The sequence below is a fragment of the Melospiza georgiana genome, chromosome 1 (assembly GCF_028018845.1).
Source record: "Melospiza georgiana isolate bMelGeo1 chromosome 1, bMelGeo1.pri, whole genome shotgun sequence".
Taxonomy (NCBI): domain Eukaryota; kingdom Metazoa; phylum Chordata; class Aves; order Passeriformes; family Passerellidae; genus Melospiza; species Melospiza georgiana.
This window is the reverse complement of record NC_080430.1, coordinates 53,939,988-53,963,702: the sequence shown is the minus strand read 5'-3', so window position 1 is coordinate 53,963,702 and position 23,715 is coordinate 53,939,988. Positions and strand designations below refer to the sequence as shown.

General features: G+C 36.3%; 1 protein-coding gene across 1 annotated transcript in view; it reads left to right on the top strand.

Annotated features, from left to right (window-relative positions):
• Positions 1–23,715, top strand: part of SUGCT (succinyl-CoA:glutarate-CoA transferase) — a 310,449-nt gene that overhangs the window by 245,786 nt on the left and 40,948 nt on the right. The window contains exon 13 of the mRNA XM_058031578.1: positions 13,442–13,505. Coding sequence (XP_057887561.1) covers positions 13,442–13,505 — 64 coding nt within the window. The remainder of the gene's footprint in view (positions 1–13,441; positions 13,506–23,715) is intronic.

The following is a 23,715-nucleotide window of genomic DNA, read 5'->3' as shown; positions in this document are numbered from 1 at the left end:
TGTATTCAGGAGGCTAAGGAATACATGAAAAAAAACCCAAAACTTTTAGTTTTTCCAAAAGAATATTTCTTCATATATACAATGAAAGTAAAGGATCATGTTAAAATAATTTTTTTCTTCTGTTTATGTAAACTAAATGGTGTAATGAATGAGTGAGAAAATGTTTGCAGGTATACAGATTATTTTTTCCATAGAAAAAAGAAAAGTCTGTCTAAGGGAATCCAGTTTATAGGTTTTTATGAAGAAATTATGCTTTAAGTTTTATGGGAATGAACTTACAGTAGGTCTCTGACATGACTGGGTCCTCAAGAGAAATGCTATGATATTGGGCTTTTACATGATCTCAGAACCTAGATATTAGAGGTGGATCACACCACTGAAAAATCCTTCTGTACTGTGAAAAGACAAGGTTGTTTTATGTAGTGCATTTTTTACTTTTTTACTTAGTTTTAGCCTTAAAATTTCTGGCCAAAAGACAGGTAGATCTTAGCAGCAGAAGATTAAAATAGTTTTTCCTATTTAAATGTTGTGGTTTTATACACCAGCACTTCTCCCTAACTTGTTGTTCCTTATCTCCATTTACTGTTACTACTGCTTAAATATTTTAATAATATTTTAAAATGTTTAAATATTTCTTATGTGACTCTAATACATCAAGAGAAGGGCACTCGTGCTCCTAGGAATGTCCTCCTAGGAGCTGCTCAGGGCACTGGGCTTGTCTGGTTTGAAGAGGAGGAAGCTGAGGGGTGAGCTCCCTGCTCCCTACAGCTTCCTGAGGAAGGGGAGAGGAAGGTGCTGAGCTCTTCTCAGTCTCTCACTGCCAGGACGTGGGGAATGGCTAAAAGTTTCATCCATTGGGAGAGATTTGGACTTGATACAAAGAAACATTTGATGACCCAGAGGGTGGCCAAAACCTGGAATAGGCTTCTTGGAGAGGTGGTTGACGCCTCCCCCTGATCATGCCCAGCCCATGTCAGTGCTGAAAAGGCATTTGGACAGGGCTTCTAAAACCATTCTTTAGCTCTGGTCAACCCTGAAATGCTCAGGCAGTGGGACATGATGAGCATTGCAGGTCTCTTCCATCTATTCTATTCTATTCTATTCTATTCTATTCTATTCTATTCTATTCTATTCTATTCTATTCTATTCTATTCTATTCATCTTACTGCTTGTATGGCTCTTATTTAGCACAGAAGTAATCACCTCCTCTGATCTTCCCTTTATTGTAAGTCAAGTTTTGTGACTTCTGATCCGCATTCTTTGTTTGCTGCTTTGCTTTCTGGTTGGCATAAAACCCAAATACTGCAAAATTGGAACTCACAATATTTAAGAAACACTTCTAACAGTTATTTAGATTCTTCTAGGCTTGGGACTTGTATCCTACATCGGTTATTATTTTTATGTCAACATTCACCTGCCTCAGTTAAGGAAAAAAATGGCCTTATATCACTCACCTTTTAAATATCTCTTTCAAGCTCTGCATTTGGTTGACATCACATAAGCAGAGTAGTGGGGAAAGAAAACTTCAGACTAATTAAATACCTGAGCAAACAGGTGTTTGGAATAATTAATTACAACAAAAAGAAACTCTAGTTTTATGCACTCCACTGTAAGTAACATTTACATACATATAAATGAGATACAAAGAAATAATGCCTTCCTTTTTTAAAAGTATCCTGTGATGTTCTCTTAAAATATATGACTTAAAGGTATGGAACACTTGATTTGTTGTTTAATTCTGTTTTCAAACTAGCTTAACATATCAAACATTACAGTACTTTCTGTTTTAAGCATTTTTTGAAGTTAATCTCTCCCAAGAGTCTTCTTGAACAGTAGGTGATCAACTGGAAAAATGACAATAACTTCAGAATATCTCAGATGATGATAGTAATGGAATGGTTTCATTTACCAGCAAAATTGAACTTAATTTTGTTGCAACTGAATTATTTAATGAACTTTTTTCCTGAAAAATATAGAAGACACTTGCTTTGATACTCAAGCGGTATTATCTACACAAACTTCTTGTGATGTGCATGGAATAGTATGGTTTTGAAGGCATTTATTGTCCTGTAGTTCCAGTAGTTCTGGAAGATGAGTCCTTTTGCACGATTGGAGTAAATGAAATAAATTTACCATTTGTAGAAAATACATATTGTATGACAAGGTAGTAGCATTTTAATCAGAAGAGTCAAAAAACGAAATTTTGAAGCTTTTGTATTATACTTAAATTGAACTAAGGTTGGAGCTACTCTCACAAATCAGCTACAAGCTGAAGACAATTCCTTTTATTAAAATGTTCTTATTTCATTTTATTAGATGTCACCCCTCTCTTCATTTTTATAGTTTGATTGCCTGTCATTTTAATTATCTCCTTGAATAGCATTCGATAGAATAAATGTCGTATACAAAGCAAATTTTCAGAATGAGAGAGTTCTTCTGGTTGCACATGAGGGAGTTCTTCTGGTTTCACAATGTGCTTCAACTAAACTCACATACTGAGTGAAGTGCTGTAATTGATGGTATTTGTGCAGGCTCTGAAATGATTAAGAATGTAAAAAATGCTTTTCCAATTACATTGCTCATCTGCTTGCATTTGCATGTTTAGGAAAAATGCTCTTCCATCATTAGTGTCTGTAACACTTTATTGCTATCACATGCTAGTCTTGCCTTAAGTAGTATTATGCAACAGGTGCCACTGCTGAGGTAGAGAAGAAATCCTTAACACAAAGCTGAAGATGATAGTGGGGCCCTGGAAAAATGTTAAAAATAGACTCTGAAAATGTTAGGCCTTGTGTTTGGCAGATCATGTAAAATTGCACCTGCGTAAGCAGTATATGATAAATGATATAATTGTTAGATGTGATGATTGTTTAGTAATTAAATATAATTATTGTTTAATTGTAAGAAGAATCATTAGAAACTATGTTAGAAGTTTGAGGGGGGTCACGAGGAGCCCATGCTTGGATGAAATCTATGTATACAATAGAAAAATATAAGTTTAATAATTAACGTGAAAGTTATATAATGATAGAATATAAAAGCATGTTCATCCTGAATCCATGTTGGAGTCAGATTTGGGTTTGTACCCCTGACACCCAGAGCTCTTCAATAAAAGAACCTGCATATAATCATTCTCGTGATTATGTGTTTCTGAACGCTAGCAAAGAGACAAAGTTGAATATAACTTCCAAAGTTTGAAGATATGAATTTATCCACTATCTTAGTGTGAAAGACAGGTGTCAGCCAAGGAAGGCAGGAATCTCCCTTGGAATGGAAAATATGACCCTCTTTCGTCTGAATTATTATAACTTTGAAACTAGCAGGCTTTCAGGCAAAGATATGGGAAAAGGAATAGTTCTTTACTAGCGTGTATATGGATAACAAGGCAAACACCCAACAACAACGGCAGCAAGAACAAACAGAGCCAGCGCCAGTAACAGCCTTCTCCTGCCAGCAGCACTTTCCCCTTGGGTGCAGTTACGGTCACAGCCGGCAGGGGCGCTGCTGGCTCCCGGCCAGGCAGGGCAGGTGCCATGAGTCCCCCGCGGCTGCAGGGGGCGCTGTGGCGTGAGCCCAGCCATCCCTCCGAGCGGTAATGGCGGGTGAGCTGAAGAGAGAAAGAGAGAAGGGGCTTTCCTTTGCCAACCCACAGGGGGAAGCCAGTCTCAGTGCCTCTCAGCAACCTGAATGGAATGCAGCGGGAAACCTCAGGAGCAGCAAGCTGGAATGGCAGAGGCGGGCACATCCGGTTTGACAAACAAAGTGTGTCAGAAAACTCTGGCCCCTGCCAGAAGCTTCAGGGTGGCTGGTTGTTGGGTTACAGTGTAGCCAGAAGTCCTGAAGCAGCAGCAGAGAACAGCCGGGCTGAGCCGGGAATGGCTCCCCTGGGTAACTCACCAGCCACGGCTGATCCCGGGCTCGGGCTGTGCAGAGGGGGCAGTCGCTGGTGGGCAGTGGGGCGCTCACACGTCCCAGCGCAGCAGCACTGGCTCTGGCCTCCCAAGCAGCAGAGAAGCTAGCCAGTAAGCCCCAGCCACAGTGCCGAAGGAAAAGAACATAAAAAACGGCCAAAATTCCACACGGCAACAAGTATCTGTTGTCAGAGAGGTCCCACGGTGTGGCCGTGGAGAGGACTCACCTCACTGGAAGGAAGCAGCCGCACCTCACTGCCCCAGTTCGCACAGGAAGTCTCAAGCTGGCTCTTGCCCATTGCAAAACTCCCAGAGCCCGGCTTGGGCGTGGGCAGTGACCATCCCAGACACAAAACAAAAACAAAACAAGAAATGAGCATGGGATAAAAACCCATCCCTAAGACACTCTGGTGAACTGTTTAGTGTCTGTGAAAATTTGTGTAAGAATTTAAGTGGAAAAATCTGTCCTTCGTATTTTCCTTTTTCCATTTCCATCCTGGTCTCAGCTTCTCTAGCAACTTGTGCAGCAAAGTTCATTGTAAACATCATATTTAAAAGTATTTTTGCTCACAGTTACATATGTAGTATTCACATACCACTTGCTTTTTAAATTAAATTCTTACAGAGCATCAAATGCACATCAATGATGAAATAACTGTGAAATGTAGTATTCTCAAAATCGTGCTTTGTTTTTTTTTAAATGATGATTGTTTCTGAAAGAAATCACCTGTTTTTTGTGAACCCTCATAGCCCTGAAATACCTTCCTGGCTTTAGCTTCTTTTCGTTTTACTGCAACTTGGAGAGAAATTTTATAGTTGGGTAATAAAATTAATAACTAAATGCTAATGATGGAAAAGTGGATGGCAGTAGTTAAGTGCTGGAAAGGAGTTGAAGATACTGATACAAAGTGGGAACTTACTCTTCACCTTCTCCATATACATCTTGTACCTAGCATTCTTGAATCCTAATTCTGTGGTGTAGACATGGTTAAGAGTTCTCTATCTTAAGTGGATTTCTTACAAAGGCTAATGTTAATGAGATATATGAGAGTATAAATCAGGAAAAATCTCCATGTGCCAGAGTTTCTGTTGATGAAAGTGCCTTTGACTGCCCAGGACATCTAGCAACACTCAACAACATCTATACAGTTTACCAGGGTTGTCTGCACATGTTGCTATACAGAATTCCTTTGACTTAATTTAAAATGCTGTGTTTTAAACCACAGTCACAGCTCCTTTTCTAAAGGGCTATGAAAGTCAGTGCAAGATTATGCAGGAATAAACCACTTATGGGAGGCGTGGTGAATCTCTGCCTGCAGTAGACTGAGGATGTGCAGGGAGATGGTCTCATCTGGATGTCCTTTACAATACTAAGCAGGTGCCACTGTTAAGTGGCATTCCTCTGAGGATGAGCGGGTTTTGCAGTCCTGGGAAAGGTTAAGTACTCTGAGCTGACAGACCAGCACTAATGAAGCGATGATGTATAACTAAACCATGACACTTACATGGCAGGTGAAAGATGGGTGACGTACTTAAAAGAAGGCTCTTGGGAACTCAGTGTGGCGTGCAAGGTCAGAAAACATATACTGATTATGTACGTTGTATTTGGCAAAACAAGTGAGACTCCCAAGGACCATCAGAAATCAAGTGATATTTTAGCATAATGTTGCAATGCTGTTGCTTAATGATTTGTATGTTCACTATTAGCCTGATATTAAATTTGTGAATTTTTGAGGCTTGTGCATTTTGAAATAATAATTCCCTTACATGGTGGACAAATACCTCAGTCATTTTTCAATCCAGAGTTACATCTGCATGTGACTTATTTCAATACCACATGGCAAAAAGTGACCTCTGAAAAATCTCAGTTATCCAAAACCCTATCAGAATTTTCTCTTCATCATCTTCAGCTCCATAGGCGGGTCTGTAAATGATCCCTGATGAATGTAACAAACATCCACAGAGTTGTTATGAAAAAAATGGCAGTGGGAAGGTTCATGGTATTCTTACCCCACCAGTCTCCCACTTATGGCACACAGTGCTTGAAGGTGTGGCAGTCCTAGCTTATTATCAGTGTAATAAGTTATACAAAATGCAATACACTTGCATTTTGTTAACAAGTCAATTTCCACAAAAGAAAACATCCGGAAACTTTTTTTGTTGTTGTTTGATATAAGAGGTAAATCACAATGAAATAAAATAAAATAAAGCCTTTCATGTGACATTCTGGACACCAAAATTATATAATCTATGTACAGTCCAGGATACTCTTCTTAATTTTTACATTCACTTACATCTTTAAAAAGTAAATGTAATTAGGTTTTTCCATGCTTTTTCTTAAAAGAAACTGCAAACATAACATTTCAAGGCAGAATATAGTATTTGTAATAATCCAAAGTGGAAAAAATATTATCAAACGCCAGTAATTTTTAACATCATTGCTAGCAGAAAAATTACCGATAATTCTGATTGAAATGAGGAAAAAACCAGTCAGTACTTCAGACTGTTGCTATAATAAAATCAATCTGTTTCTGTAGCAGCAGGTGATCAGAGTGGAGTTATCAGTGTTAGGAAAGCTATGCTGCAGCTGGACACAGACTCTTTGATTGCGGAGCCAGTGCTGTGAATATAGCCACACCCCGTCTTCCTACCAGCATGAGCCAGGTCTTATATCCAAATAGCAGTACAGCCAACCATCTCTGCTAAAATATTTCTGTGAATTTACACATTCAAACCCACCAAAAGTGTGGTTTTACAATCACATCAGTTCTCAGGGAAAAAGAACATCTGAAAAATATATGTATATTTTACAAATAAGGACAGATTGTTTCCTCTGCCACGTCTCCAGACTGATGGTGCAAGAAGTTGTCAGGGGACTATTCTTGATGATCTGAAGGAAGGAACCTGATTTTTAAGCACCTGGACAGCCCCTTGAAGTCAGGGTCAGGTCTGCAGCCTTGAAAATCAGAGAATTTATGTGATTAAATACAGACTTGCATCCATGCATTTTTGTGTATTTGGCCCAAGTTATAAACCTTTATTGTCTTAATCTCCTTGCTATTTGTTACAAATATTAAACATATCACATGCTAATAAACTCCTTGGGAATACTTCCTTCTCCACAAGAGTTAAAAACCTGATTCTTTACTGTAATATGGTCTGCTATTAGAATAAAAGTACCTTATTTTACTCTCATTACTTTTCAATATATCTGATGAAAACATAGGAGATTTATATAGACTTATTTAGCAGCTGTCTCATATTTACTTAGAATGTGAGGTATAAATTAAATTTAGTAATTTTTCTCAAAAATAAGTATGTGTTGATGATTAGACAGTGGCAAAGGTGTTTCTGGTCTGTCAGAATAGGTTTTCATTGTTTAATACTTTTGGATTGTTTAATGTCTCTTTTGTGCATTATACTGTGGCTGATTTAGCACTAAGGACTTTGTAATTTTTAATTTTGTAGGAGGAGGTGCTAGGGAAAGCAAAACATTAATATGAGAACTATTCTAAATATCAGGATCATATCTTACTTTGATTATAAATTTGAAAGCTGATTTAGGAAACTGAATTACTAAAAATGGTAATTGTCTGTTCAGATTGGACCCAGAAACAGTTTGCTGAGTAGACTCTCAGGGTGGAAGAAGGTGAGTCTGTGAAGAACAGACTTTCATAGGGTGCCTGAGAAGAGGTCACTGTGGTGGGTATATTCTGTTCCACTATTATGAACCACTACAATAATCCTGGAAACTTTTCCAATTTCACCAACTTTATGCTCCCTTCTGAACTGAGGTCTAATTTTAGTCTAATGTGCAGGTTTCATAATTTCAGATTATTGATATTTCAGTTAATGGATGACAAATAGAATCTCCTTTGGGATACTTACACAGAGCTTTGCATAGAAGAACCTCAGTGGAAGGACTTGTCTAAAACAGTAGTAAGAATAGATTGCTGGTGCAGGAAATGAATGAGTGTGGTCTCATTCATGAGTTGAGAAAAATCTGGTATATAAGGGCTCACACCATTGATGTCAATCATACAAAAAGTGCACAGGACAAGAATCAAACGGGCAGGAAAATGGAAAAAGGAGAAATTCTGGAAAGGTAATACAGTGACAAATATAGAGTTAAATAAAAAATGATCTGGCCTACTCTCTGCTTCCCCAAATGTATACAAAACCTATACATATCTCTATACCAACATGAGCTGTGTAAGAATAAAAAAGGTCACTTGAAATTCTTGGCAAAGAAGAAGGATCTTGACATAGTAGCCATTAGTGAAGAACATTGGAATGACAAAAATCAATAGGAAAGTGTAATACCTGCTATAAACTGAACAGGATGGACAGATTAGGTGATAGAGCTAGGGGAGCTATATTAGGGCTATACTGTTGAGCCTTCTACTCAGGAAACGGATATTGAGTCCAAAATGCTGGAGGAGATAAAAGAATCCTCTAAGCCTAATGAAGTAGTAATAATGGGTGAATTCAACTGCCTTCAGGTGGTCAAAGGTAACATTGGGACAGAGTGTACTCATCACTCTCAGTGATTGCCTTTTGAAATGTTTAGTTCTAGAATATGCAAATGGAATTCCTGATAAAAGGGACTTAGCAGAATGCAGGTAAGAAGCTCTTAACTCCTGTATCAGAATGCACCATTTTTGATTAAGTAATGGCTACTGTAAAACCTAAATTCAATACTGAAGAGCCAATAGCTAGTTTGCAGAACCACTATTAGTCTAGAGGATATAAAGACTCTTTAGACAAAAGATAAAAAAGTAAAGAAATTAAATTCTGATAACCAATAGGGAATCTAGATGAAGTTTCTGTGGTAGAACAAGAGATGTAGCAGAAAAAAGTATTTAAATAATGTGACATGGATCAGGAGAAAGATGTATACATCAGGCCTCAAAAGGCCATCTCCAGGGATGTCAATAAAAAGTAATTTTGCCTATAGCATATAGTAGCAAATAGCTATCAAGATGTGACAAAAGAGGAACTTTGTCAAAGCCATCACCTCACATGCACAAAAAACCCAACAAGTTCGGTGAGGGAGACAGTCTGTAAGACACTGGCCTAGAGGAAAGCCGCAGTAGAAAACAGGGACATTCCAATGAACTGTGATTTTCCTGTGTGTATTCATATAGTATCACAGACATAGTGCTAGGGACCTTAGAGACTCTAACATACAGTGTTCACATTGTCAGAATAAGGCAATGGGAGAAAAGAGGTAAATTCATAGGCAATCAGAAGCAACAAAGCCAGATTTTATTAATTCACAAATTTGTTAAGAAAGCAACCTTTCTTTAAATTATGTTCTGTCTCATGAAATGATAAAAAGCTTCAAATATGAGAGATAGGTAAAGTGAAGATAGATGTGATTAATTAATACAATACTTAGATATAGATGTAGTAGAGAGCTAATACCTTCTCTAAGTGACCCTTGCATATTAGAAACTGTGTTTGGAAAGAAGAATAGTAAAGTTATTAGTGATGAAGGACAAACTTTGCAACACAATTTGAATATATTGGGATTTCTGCTTTGGAAAAAAAAGTGGAGGGGAAACATGCTGACATGCAAACCACCCTGTTGTGCAACAACATTCTAGGAATACAAAGTCAAGCAGAACCAGGCATCAGATGGGGATATATTCAATATCCTTTCCAAATTTCAAATGACTTGACATATTTTTATTTGGAAAGGGCTACTTTCAGTATGTGGGATGCAATTCCAAAATGTCATTTTCTTCACATGTGCTGTTACTTTTTCAGGGGGTGATTATGGCTGTTGCTCTATGTTCAGCATGTACAGGGAAAACTATTATTACTTTTTTGTGGTTTGGAGGCACAAGTGGTGTTTTCATTTACCAACAGCCAGCTATCTTGTGGCTAGAGAAATGTGGAGAAATTGGTTACATCATTTCCTTTGTGGCCCTTAAAATCCTTTTCACTAAACTCTAGATGAATCTTTGAAAGAGTAGTACCTGTACAAATGCATATGTTGAGTGCATAGCTCCACATTAAATAGAACTTTTAAAGTTTGAAACAGGAAAGGGGGGAGGTGGGAGCTACAAGGTTTGATATGTTTCTGATTCTAGTATCTCCTTTGATAGGGATTTGCAGGCTTACCTTAGGTAGAATTGAAATAGGTAGATTTGAAACTTTGCTGGCAGTTTTAAGAGGAACCATGTTGTTATGGGTGGTTAGTTACATGCGTCATCAGAAGTGATGTTTATATTTGGAATAAAATAAAACGGTGTCACAGAATCATTCAATTATGTTGAAAAAGACCTGTAAGATCAAAAGTCTGAAGACCATCATGTCAACTGTATCAGAGTCAGTCTTTCTTTAAACACCTCTAGGGGCAGTGGCTCCACTGCCTCTCTGGGCAGCCCATGTCAATATCTGATCACCCTTTCTTTGAAGAAATACATCCTAATGTCCAGCCTAAATCTCTCCTGGAGCAGCTTGAGACTGGCCTCTTCTCCTGTGACTGGCTGCCTGGGAGAAGAGGCCAACCCTCACCTGACTGCAGCCTCTTTTAATAGGTAGTTAGAGGTCTTATCTCCAGGATTGCCAACCCCAGCTCCCTCAGCTGCTTCTCACAGGGTTTATGGTCCAGATCCTTTATCAGCTTTGTTGCCCTTTTCTAGACTCATTCCAGTACCTCAGTGTCCTTCCTAAACTGAGGGGCCCAGAACTGGATGTAGAACTCAAGGTACAGGCTCACCATGCTGCTGGCCACACTGTTCCTGGTACATATTAAAACATTTTTACTGAAAGACTGAAGACTGTGCTTCTGATTTCTTTATCCCTGCAAAATGCCTCCCAAACATTATTTGATTCAGAAAATCTCATAGACCATATAGAATTTCTACCCTGCAAAATAACCCATATGGAAAAAAATAATAAAATTCGATCTATTGATTGCAATCATCTTTTACATTCTCTTATTATGAGCTCAGGTGAACACAGACACAGTAGAGGGCTCTACCACATCAGAAATATCATGGCCATTTCAGCTATACAAGACAATGGAGGAGAAAACCATTGAGTTGTGTCTCTTGCCTTTTCCTCTGGTTTTCCTTGTCCTTGATGGTAAAGGATGTGAACGTTGCAGTAATCCTTCATGTTTTTGAAGAATGTACATGAGAAGTTGGTGAAGCTTTTTTTCAGTTTGTTTTTGAGAGTCCTAATAGTGCAATGAATGGAATGGGAAATTACCCAGTTATTTTAAACAGTGCTGCTGATGTAGGAAAAACATCCACAGTGCTTGACCAGTCATTTCTTGTTGATTGTTTTCTTCAAAAGAAAAGTTGCTACTGAATATATCAATATAGGCTTAATTACTGTAGAAAATAAGATTAATAGAAATGTCAGTGTTTTGAGTAAAAAATATATCCGAAAGGAAAATTCAACACTGTACTAATAATGAAAATAATAAGGAAGCTTGACTGCATCTTAAGCAATTCTTTTAAAAGTAGTGGTGATCTTCAAAGATACTTCAGGGGTTTTGTAGTTCATTCTGAAAAGAAAAGGGATCTGGAATTTGAGTCTAACCAAAAAGTATTTTAAAAGAAATTTAGGTCTGTCTTATGAGAAGAAGAATTTAGAGAGTCAGAACAGAGAAAACCATGATTTTTCTGGAGTCCTGAGTAGCTGCTAGACAATTTGTATGCTTTTCTTTAAACAACTGGAGACACTTTTAGGTACATGCTTTAACTTGCCATCTGAAGAACTGCTTATTCACCTCAGTGTGTTGTGGATTTCAAGTTCAAATGAGTGTGTTTTCTTGCATTCAGGTCCCAAATAATCAATTAAATGCATAAAGCAAGCTTGTGTAAATAAATTGTGAAGAAAGGAGGCCAAACTGTCAATAGTGTTTGATTAAGGGCATTACTGGAAAGATTCTAAATATGAATTTAAAAAGCGATTATATTTTCTAATTCTGTCATTTGGAAAAATAATTCTGGATGTCTCGCTTGAATGTCTACTAAAACTGCCTTTAACCTTCTGAAATAGAAATAGAACTAATGATTTGGTATACTGCCAAGCAATTAGACCAGTGAAGAGACATTGTTCCCCCAGCATCTATTATTGGAAATATCTAGATTTCTAAATGTCATCTAAATAGGTTCATCCCACAAGCTAAGAGAAAGCTGACCTGACCTTTTGACACCACCTGTTCAGGAATAGGAATTTTTTAAGCATGCTATTCTACACAGATAAAGGGTTCACAAGGTTTGACCTGGAAAGAATGGTTAAAGGAATTAGTTTTGTTTAGTCTAGAAAAGAACAGACTGAGGAAGGATGTGATTACAATCTTCCAGTACATAAAATAATGTTATAAAGATGATAGTGATGGGTTTTCTCTGTTCATTTGGGGAAAATACAAGAATAAAGATGTTTAATAGTCAGACACTTAGATTATGTATCAGGAGAAAAATTTCTAGTAATAAAAATGCAGAACAAGGTGCAGACTACATAAGAAAATTCTCATCTTATTAACTTGAAATTTTAAAGATTAATTAGACCAAGAGTTGTCATTAATAGTCAAGGTTGCTATGTTGTTCGTGGTACGAGGTGAATAGATAGATGATCACTTAAAAGGCTTTTCCCATGTTTCAATTTCTATACATGATAGAATTGGCAAGACATTCTAAACTTGTTGCATTGGATATGAAAGTAATTGCCTAGTGGGTGGTTATCTATTTTTTTTAAATACTTCTGATAATATGATTAAGGTAACAATATTACAAGGATGGAAGAATAATAGATGAAGAAATTATAAATATTGTTTAGTGACTTTTAGTGCAGAACTATATAAACAAGAGCAGTGAGTTTGCTATTATAAATATCTTTTTCTCTGTTACTTGACAATTTTGGTGTCACACATTGTTTTCTGGCTGAAGTTAATAACAAGGATCTGAAAATTGTGATGAATAATCACCCCATATAGATATACACAGGGCCTGAAGCATGGCATACCCACTCAAAAGAATAGAAAAAACATAAAAATTATTTAGTCTTTCCAAAATGTCTGTAAAAGCTAGGAACACAGCATTTCACAGTATGATCCATCACAAGCTCAAAACTAGCAGTGCAAAAACAAACACGAGAACATAGTTGATGTATAGGCCATTAGTACATATTGAGGTTAATATGAAAGGGTGTGAAGGCTTTAATACTCATTCTGTGTTGGTACCAGCTGTCTGTTGGTGGTTGAAAGTGTAACATGCTTGCAGCTCACTTTGTTTGATGATGACTCTAAGAGCTTAAAGATATGTTAGACATGTGCAGTCTTAGTGAAGCTTTTATTTAGCTGCATGAATAAAAAGTAGTGTCAAACATCAAAGCTTTTTTCCTTCACATTAAACAGACTACTTGTGTTATAGCTCCTTGTATTTTCAGAGAGTCTGTGAAAGAACACGATAATGTTTATCTCTTTTTTTCCTCTTGAGTTTAGGAACTGGTTTTATTTTATATTACATACATGTTTTGTTTTCTTTTGTTTTGTTTTGTTTTCCTAGGTACTGCACAATGGACTTGTGATGGAAATGAATCATCCAACAGCTGGGAAGATAGTTGTTCCAGGTTAGATGTTTAATCCTTTTTGCTGAATTAAATGCTACATGACATCCTGAGTGGTTCTGGAACTCAGCTGAGGACATGATGCATCTTCACATTTCACTCAAATGAATAAAAGTTTAACCAGGCTGACATTTGTCGGATAGTCATTCCATTGGTGGAATAGTCATTCCAGTAGCAGAAAAATGGGTTCAAATGTGTGTCAGAATAGCTTCTGGTTTTCATCGGTCAGTTGTCATAACATGAATATCAATTCGATAATATTTGCAAATTCTCACTGCTAGAAATGTTACTGCTAAATAATCTACATGAATATGTGAATCTGTTTTTGATTTAGTTTGATTTTGCAAGTTACCCAGGCTTCTTTTAGGGACATTTCTGTTTAAAAGAAAAAAAAAAAAAAAGAGAAGGGAAATTTTTACTGAAGACTTAATGAAGCTCTGCCATAATGAAGTCTTAAATAGCTATTTTGAACTTCCAAAAATACAGAAGTATATACAAAAGTAATAAACTAGTCTCTTCTCTTTACAACTCTAAATGGACCAGGAACTTATGTAGCTTTCCTTCGATTAGACTTGTTATGTAACAGAGTTAGGTTCAACCACAGCCATTATGAACATCTTGCAGTTGCCTTGGTTTTGATAATTGATCCTTATCTGATAATCTGTTAGGTATTGGGCCAAAATTCTGCTTCTCTCTGCTTTTCTTTCTCCCAGGCCACATTGAGAATTGTTTCTTCCTTCATTCAAAACACTATGTCATGTCTAGTTTTATAAGAACTTCTCCTTACATTGTGATTTTCTGTGCCAGTTCCATCCTCTGACACTGCATCCAGTTGTAATCAATTTCAGTTGACTTGAGCACATGTAGTGTTAAGAAGAATTTGATCCATAAAATTTATCTTTATATTCACATCCTGGAATCACACTGGGATGCAGAAAGAATTATTTGAAATAAACCAATCCTGTATTAGATCATAGTTTCTTCATGAATAGAGGGGGTGTTTGTGTGTGTGAATGTGTATGCTCCATATTTGCTCTTTATCACAGTTTGCATTCCACATTTGGTCTCACTAGATTTCAATGTTTGGTTGACTGTATTGAAAAATGCTTCTCTAATTTAGATGCACATATCTGGAAATAACAATCCTTTTTAAAAGAATTTTCTTACAGAAAAGTAATCCTGGTTTATTTACCCAAAATGAAATGATAAAGAAAAGGTTTTTGAGTTAATTCTTTTTTAAGAAGTAGAAATAAAAGCCTTACAGATGGTAGAGGAAGTGTATAAGGTTTTCATGTTGCATACAATTTATAATCTATCTTAGAGAAAGCAAATACTCCTTAAGGGGATAGCTTAAACTGCAAGAAGAGGAAAGAGATGAAAGGAATGTTCTAATGTCTGTCAGCAGCGATAGAATGTATTGGCAAGAGAGGGAATTTTTACATAGGTAAGCCATAGTACTTCCCAAATCCTTAGTAATTTTTTTATTTTATTAAACTAGTGACACTGCACTAAACTAAAATAAATCATCTTAGTCTCTAATGGTTTGCCATTTAGATGGACTTCTATGAAGAGTTTCTTGTATTGAAACAGATGGCTGAAATGATTATTGGATATTTGAGCAGGAAAAGTAGAATTCCTTCCTTTCCTGGCATGGGAGGATAAGGAGGGGAGACGCAGGGGAGGAAAGGGGGAAGAACACTTATTCAGTGTGAGCAGAATGGACCTATTGATATCTCTGGAAAGACAGTGTATTACATTGTCCCAAAACTAAAGTGAATTTGGCCACTGTTGATGATAGGTAATGGAAGTACCCTGGATTTGTCCTACTTAATGATATGTCTGAAGAGTACAGGGAAGGGTGTGCAAAGAAAACCTATAGTTGATAATTTCTTCTCAATGACAGTTAAGAAAGTTTTGGGTTTTTTTAATGTGGTTATATTTTAATATCTTGTATTTGGTAGAGAACAAGTTTACTAAGCTCTTAGTTTCTGTCTCAGGATTGCTTATTAAGGAAAATTAAATTATTAATGTGAATGTTGAAACTGAATAGGCTGAAAATGTTTTTCTTTTAAGGGACTGGGGAGATTCTAATCCCAAAATAAAAAGAGATTGCTGTTATTTCTTAACCATATAAGCTAGATTTTAGTGTGTCCTTTAGTAATTGAATTGGACATCACACTTGAGGCTCTTGACAGAGGTCTGACTTTTGCTGCCAAATAAAGTTGTGAGTGCAGTGACAGGCACTAATTAAGTGGGCCATGCTGGCAGATTTCAGCTCCAAGTATCACAGGTGGCCTCTGTGTCTAGCATATTGATTTGCAGTAGTCCTTCTCCAGACATGTCCCCGGTTTGAGAGTCGATTCAAATCTGTGTATGAATGCTCCTTTGGAGATCTTGCAGGTTGAAATGGATTTTGCCATTGACATAAGTGTTGGCTACATTTTTAAGGTTGGACTTGGTAATTAATACTCCTCCTCTGCTTAAATATCTTTTGATATGGTTATTGAATTTGATTATTTCCTCATTTTCCCCCTTGCCGTTTTTGTGATTCCCAGTGTAAATGAAACTGTGTGCTGATAAGTGCGTTATAGGGTGATGGGAGAAGTTGTACTACAAAGAACATTTCTCTAGTAATTGTTCTTTTCAGAATGTATCTTTATGGTAAGAAAGCAAGCAACCTTGCATCTTTCAAGTATTCATGAAAAGTGTCTGTACACAAATAGATCGCATTGTTGTTACTACTATCAAGATATCTCCAATTCAAGAACAAATGTGAAAAAGAGAGTTCATTGTGTCTTAGAGTGACTCTATAAAAGATTGTGAGAACATTCTGAAGAAAGATGTGGTTCTGTGGTAGTTCAGTGGTTTCTTTAGGATAATGTTTCACCTATATAATTCTGTACTTTCATGTAATGATGTTCTTGAACTGACATATGCATACACTTGTCATATAGAATGTTATATACACTATATATACTTGTTATATAGAAGGTGCAACACTGTGAGAGAGCCCTGTTTGAGTCATTCTTGCCAGAACTGCTTCATCTGATTGTAGGGCTGAAGTGATGAATCTTTCTGTTTCTGTATGTACCTGAAGGCAGTTTAATAATTTCTAGTTCAGGGCAGTGCTCCAAAGATGATCAGGAGCACATGGTGGGAGGATGATGGTCAAGAGAGATTCAGCCTGTATATCATGAAAATCTTTTTTATCATGACAACAGCCAGGCAGTTGTCAGGCAGTGGAGCAGGTTGCCCAGAGAGGTCTGCATACTCTGTTCTTACACATTTTCAAGGAACAGCTAGGTAACACCAGGGCCAACCTGATCTGACCTAGAACTTGACTCTGACCTGATCCAACTAAGAGTGGAGTCCTCCTGAAGTCCTTTCTGACTTGGATTGTGTTCTTATTCTGTGATTAGCATTACTGTCTTTTCCTCAGCTCTATTATGCTTAGCCCTTTCCACAGAGATCTGAAGGAGAAATTACACACTTAATTCAAATTAGAAATGTAGAGCACAGAATGTACTCTCGGGTACAAAAAAAATAATGTTTTATGCAGTGCCAGATTTCAGAAGATACTGGATGGCACAGAGACACTACAGGTAAGTGAAGGGACAAAATTTTGAGAAGTTTTAGCATCTGGGTTAGTGTTGACCTACTTTGCCAATGAGTAATAGATTTTACAAAGAGTGTTAGTACGTGGATTTCTGGAAGCCACTGAATATTCTGAGTGCCAATATGGAGCACAATGGGTGCTCAGCCCATACTGATTACACAGAAAAGAACTAATGGATGCAATATAGTCTTTCCCAAACCTTTTCAATCACAGTCCCCTTATATGGTTTGGGAAACTCAGATAATGATACTCCAGCTTCTGCATTATCTAGTCTCTAATGTTGACTTTTAAAGGCTGCTGGTTGTTTTTAAAGTCAAAACAGTGTTTGTAATGTTATTTTTTTATGAGAAAACCACTATGCATTCAGCTGTCCCTAGCAAACTAACCTTTTTAGAATTTATGAATTTATTAACTAGCAGGAACCTTTGTGAACTAAATTTAATTTCTGACCCCTTCTAAGCCTTAGCAAACTGGGGATTTGGATATAAGCCTAGACTTTGGAATCATCTCTGATCAAACAGGAAGCAATATAACTGTTGAAGTTGTGTAAATCACCTCTTCCAGACAAAACAAATATTCTTAGTTTTGACAATGTTTATGTTGTATGTTCTTCTCATCCCCATTTCCTGAGTTGACAAACACAATGCCTCTCCTTTGGCCCATGATATGCATCAAGGATGACTTTATTGCTCAGAAAGGCCAATTTCATACCTGGCTTCATAATTTCCTTCTGTGCTTTTGATATAAAGTTTTTGGGGGACTATTCCAAGCTCAGTTAGGAAAAACAGTGCAGGATTCCTCCTTGACATAGATTTCTTGGACTGAATTCAGGCAACTTATGTTAATTAATCAACCCACTCAGGAGAAATGTCCCTTTTTCCGGTCTTCTGTCACTGTGCATTACAAATATACTACTGAAACTGGAAAGAATTTTTTTTCAGAGGTAGACTTTTCCTGTTGTGTGTAATTCATTAAATGGTGTCATGGTTCCATGGAGACTAATTGCTATCAATCTCTTAGAAGAATGGTTTTAAAGAATAAGACAAAGAGTCAAGAAATCTGATAGGACTTCACTATTGTGCCACAGATTTCTTCCTTAACCTTGGACAAATCACTCTGTTCTTACCAAACTAATTGTTTGCAGTGTTTTGGATCTTGGTTAATAATTGAAAACTACTTTAATTCCTTAGGGAAGGATTTTCTTGGGAAAACTCTGTTTGTTATTTTAAATATTTATTTTGATTTGTTATGTATGTATTCATACCTATTTTCTTCATGTATGTGGAAAACTAGTTATAGTTAAGGAAACAGTGGTGTGTCTATGTATTTGATCAGAGCATTTCAATACAGGGAGCAAATATGGCTCTTAGTGATATGTGCTATTTTTTTTTGACCATTTATTGTGAGTGTTGTATAAGAAGCTTCAGTAGGTCTATAAAGAAAAGAAAAGTTACTTCCACATGGAGGAAGTTTGCAAGAAATTAAGGAAGTCTGTACTCCAATCCATTACTTCCTGCAGCTAGGAGATCCTTCAATGTAACAATAACAACATAAAAAAAATCTCAACAATTTTTTCAACATCCTTTGCTTGAAATTCTGATTCTACCTGCTTCTCATCAGGTGTTTTTCACATTTGTGTGTGCCTGTCTCTGTGTGTTTGCATGCATGTGCACAACCAATGTTGATTGAAAATTTTAATTTCACTTCACTATTTATGGTACATTGGAGACAAACAGTTTCACCAGAATTACCATGACCTCATTTGTCTTTTTTAGTCATCAGGGCTGGCTATTTATGTCTTTTACATTCACAGAGCTGATTTCAATTTTGAGGAGTCCATGACCATTACAGGAACTGACACAAATAATGTATGACAGCTCACCTAGCTATCCTCAAAGTACTTAAAAAAATTAATAAATATATAAACAGTATATTCACACTGATTGCAAAAGCAGAAAAGAGATGGTGGGAGTGGCAAGGAATATGTTATTGGTTTCAGGGTTATGTAGAAAGGCTAGTGCATCTTTTTAATGAATGATGCTTTAATTTGGAATCCTTTAAGAATAATTTTAAAGTAAAACATTAATAGCAAACCTTTTAACATTTTTGCTCCTCTGTCATATGTTTCCACAGTATTTGTCTACCACATATTTTAAAACTTGTTATAACTTGAGGAATGGTCTTAGTGCCACAGTTAATACTTTTAAAGTTGTTTGTAGGAAAAAAAGGCAGCTATTTCTTACCCAGTTCTAGGTCTGTTGGAGGGAATTAAGAAATAGTGGAAGACTTTTCCATCAGTCTCAAAGTAACTGAGTATCAGTTCTGACTGGGAGCAGTGCTGGGTCACTCAAGCAATGGCTCTCCAGAACTGCTATTCAAGGTCTCTGAGCCCGACTCTTCTCTCATCACACCCTAGGTTTCTTTGTTGGTCTTTAGGATCTTGCAATCAAAGTTGGTTTTTTTAATTGTATATTTTTTCCAGGATCTGGCACTGCCATATAGGAAGGAAAAATAAAAAGTTTTCCTAGGACAAGTGGGGACATTTTTCTGCTTTCTACATAAGTCAAGTACAGCTGTGGTTGAGGTATTAAATGTTGATGGGTAATTATACTTCTAGTTACTGGAGAATATTTTCTTTACATTTTCTTCCATGTGTCCTAAGCTATACTAGGATTTTCTTTAAACTGGACATAATTCTGATGGAGCATTAACTCAAGACTAACTCATTGCTGTCACATGGTGGTGGGAGGGAGGGGGTGAAAGTTGAAGCATTGACTGAATAGCCAAATAAATTAATGAGCTTTCCACTAATGTCATTGTCCTAAAATTCAGCTTTGTCTAAAATGATGTGTTTTTTTCTTCTGTTTGAATGTGTTTCCCACTTCTTTCTTTATAAATAACAATAACTTACAAAGTAGTTTCTTAACCCTCACTCTGTAACAAGCACAGCCAGGTGCTCACTCAGTTCAGGGTGTGTGATTAAAAAGATATGTCTGCATGCCTCGGGTGTGTTGTAAAACAGCCAAATTGCTTCAACACACATGCATTTTTCATATATCTTTATGATCTTTAATAATTATTGGATAAGAAAAGGAATCGACTGTCAGTTAAAAAAGGGTTGGTTTCATTAAATGTAAGAATATGTTTTAAACATCCAGAAAATTTTCCTTAATCCCTAAGATACTGAGTAGACTAATCCTCATTTGTGTTTCCTGCATATCATCTTGATCCAAGCCCTGCCTTCCCATCATGGTAAGAGTGATTGAACTTACACTGTTTTCTGTGAATCTAGACTGAACAATTTGTGGTCAGCACTGGCCATTAGGTCATGTGCTTTGCCTTTTTATCACATTGATCGTGGAATATCATCAATTTAACTCTTTCACATATGTTTGACTATGAATTATCTTTTTCAGAAGTCCCAAGAGATGGAAAATTTGGCAAATAAATGCCAAATATCTGTCTTTAAAGGCCTGATTACTTTAATTATTAAAACCCCTATGTCTTCAGTTTAATACAGAAATATATATTTTTTGTGTCTTTCATGAGACATGAACCATGTCTCTGTTTTTTGTACCACGAAGGTACTTATATGACCAAAATTTTATTTAGATAACTTTTTGACAAACTATATAGGGTAAATTGCCCAGGTCTTTTCAGGCCCTTTCTGTAAGTACAGTGCAGTTACAGTTTTGTAACTCTGTTTTTCTTATTGCAGTCTTTGTACTGTATATATACAGGAAAAACTGCAGTTGTATAGAGTGAATCACTTCCTGACTGACTCTGGGCAAGTCTTTTAGCCCATGAAATTTTGTTTCTCACTTCTTCATGCAAAAGGTTGAGATAATAGAATTCACAATTAACTATTATTTTTTCCGAATTATAATATATATATATATCTAATATACATAATATAATATTTTGTGACATTTGATGCTATTTTTCCTTGTAGTTTATGAAAAGAATCATCAGGTAGAAATAAGGGGCAAAATAAGGCTTATACAGTTAGCTTAGTCGTTCAGTTGCTTAGAGCCAAACATCAGTAGATAGAGTGTACCTGTTGTGCATTAGTTAATTTATCTATAACTCCTGAAGTAGGGAATTTTTAAGTCCTTTTAGTCAATGTGAACTTGAAATTATTTTTGTTCCCCTTCCTTATACTTACCACTCTTGCTAGTAAAGTCCAGTCCAGAAATTATTGCCATATTACATCAAAATCTAAAACTAAAATGGTGATTTTGACCCGAGTTTTCAGTGTTCTAAACAATGCCTCAATAATTTGAGCTATCAAAAATAATGTATTCCTGCCATCTCTTTTGCCCTCTGCCATTTTGCTAACTATTTTGGAACTCTTTTGTGATTCTGGGAGAGAAAGAAATTCCCAAGAATTTTTCCAAATGTTTTATGATTAGATGTTCCAAATGTTGACTTTTTTTTGCTAGCATAAACTTTTCTTTAGGGAAATAAAAATAGCTTGTCCATCCTAACGTAGTGTGCAAAATATTTTAACCAGGACAGAATAGATGTGAACTAGCTTAATCCAGGGTCTGTTGAAACATAGGCATTGAGTCAAGACCTGATTAGAAAAATCTCCCTGAAATCTCCCTGACACAGAGTCTGTTAAGGTACAGGACAGAATTCACTAAGAAAACACAGAATCCCTGTTTTGGCTCTCTGAAACTAGACTGAACAGAGAAAATAAAAGCAGATTACCCATATAAAAAGCAAATAAATGATCTATCAAATGGAGTTGATAACTTAATGAATTTTGAAATTTATTGTGAGTCTATTGCTTTGAATTAAAGTTATTTAGAGATTGTACCTTTGGCAGGACAAAAAAAAAATTGTGGAGTGTTCCTCATCAGTTTTCAACTAGATGTAGAGATGAAATGAAGCAGAAGTTTGCAGATTAGAACAAGCTTTTTAATATTCTTTGCCAACTGTTTTTAGAAACATCACAAGGAACAGAAAATGAGGCCCATTTGTGAAAACAGGCAGAACAATTTATAAACATGTGAGGCAAACAAAGTTTTAAGGCTGATGATGCACTAATAACCAATTCCCATCATCCAATTTATACAACACATAACTTCATGTACACATCTGCTATTTGGAGCCCAGATATAGACATGCAAGCTGGTATAGGCTCATAGCAATTTAATAGTATTCTAAAGAAATCAGAAGATTAGTGCTAAAATTTTAAGCTACATTGCTTTGATTATGAGATAGATCCCTATATAAGTGAATCTATGATGAAAACTCCCCTTTAATTTGAAGCACATTAGTTTTCACATTTGCTCATACCTAGCGGGACAGAAAATTTTTAAAAAATGCCACAGAATTGTCTTGGTAGTATTCACCTTTGGTACCTTCTTAAAAGGCTGGAATGAGGACTTGTGTTGTAGTTTCTGAAAGGGAAGTTTTACTTTCTGACTTCCTCTATAATCACAAATCAATGTCCCCACTGTACAATTTAGTAGTTGTTTTATCTCAATACTGAATTTAGGGCTTAATAGCTTACTTTTCTACTCCCCATTTTTGCTTGGATTTCCTGAGAGAAAAACATCAGAAATGCTGACCTGTTCTTTTGCTCCTTGTAGATTCAGGTACCTTGCTCTAGCTTCTACTGCCTCTAAAAGTGTTGGGGAAATACATGGGTAAAATGTAGTTTTGACATGGCTGCATAGCAGTGTTAGACTGCCACAGACCACTTTAACATACCCTTTAAGCACTTTTGTAAGAATGGCAATGTAGAGAAACCTACTGGAGGAAAACAATGAATTGGTGGAGTACCTCACCCACCTTGGTGTCTTCCAGTTAAGCCATTTACCTTCTAAGAATTACTATTCTGACAGATTTTAAGCTTTTCAAAATGTTAGCTAGTGTGGTGATATTTTGGAATCATCCTTCCAGCTGACTTCAAGAAAGAAAGCAATACCTCATTTACTACTTTAATATGACTTTTAGATTCTCACTGCTAGAAAGCTTACCACTCAAAGCAGCATCACCCACAACAATATCCCTGAGGCAGTATTACCATTCCCATGAATTCGCATTTACTTTTTTACTTTTACATTTTTATATTCGTTTTGGTTTTGGTATTTTTTTTTTAGGTAGGAAGTTTTCACTCAGATGCTATATTTTAAGGCACAGCATATACTTCTCATTTTCAGGTATTTTTATAGATTGGTATTCATTTCCCCAAGTGTACACAGATATGAATCAAAATGTTTCATTGATTGTATTTAAAAGCTATAAGTCTAAAGTCTTATCTTACTCTTTGAACTTAGTCCTATACTGGCTATCAGTTACAAAGAAATGTAATAATATTCAATAACATAATTATTCATTACACTGGTATATCACATGTGAATATATTATAAACTCTTCTACACTTGACAACCCAGGGAGGTTGCTTGGTGTTAAACTGTAGAGAGAGAAGAATTGGGTCATTACAGCGCGTATAATTTATAAGTAGAGGTGATTCAGAAATCTGAATATTTTTCGTTTAGTGTATAAACATTTTTTAAACAAAATCTTGTATAAGAAAGAAAATTTTTTGTAATTGAAACTAAAGTTAATCCTTGGTATCATACT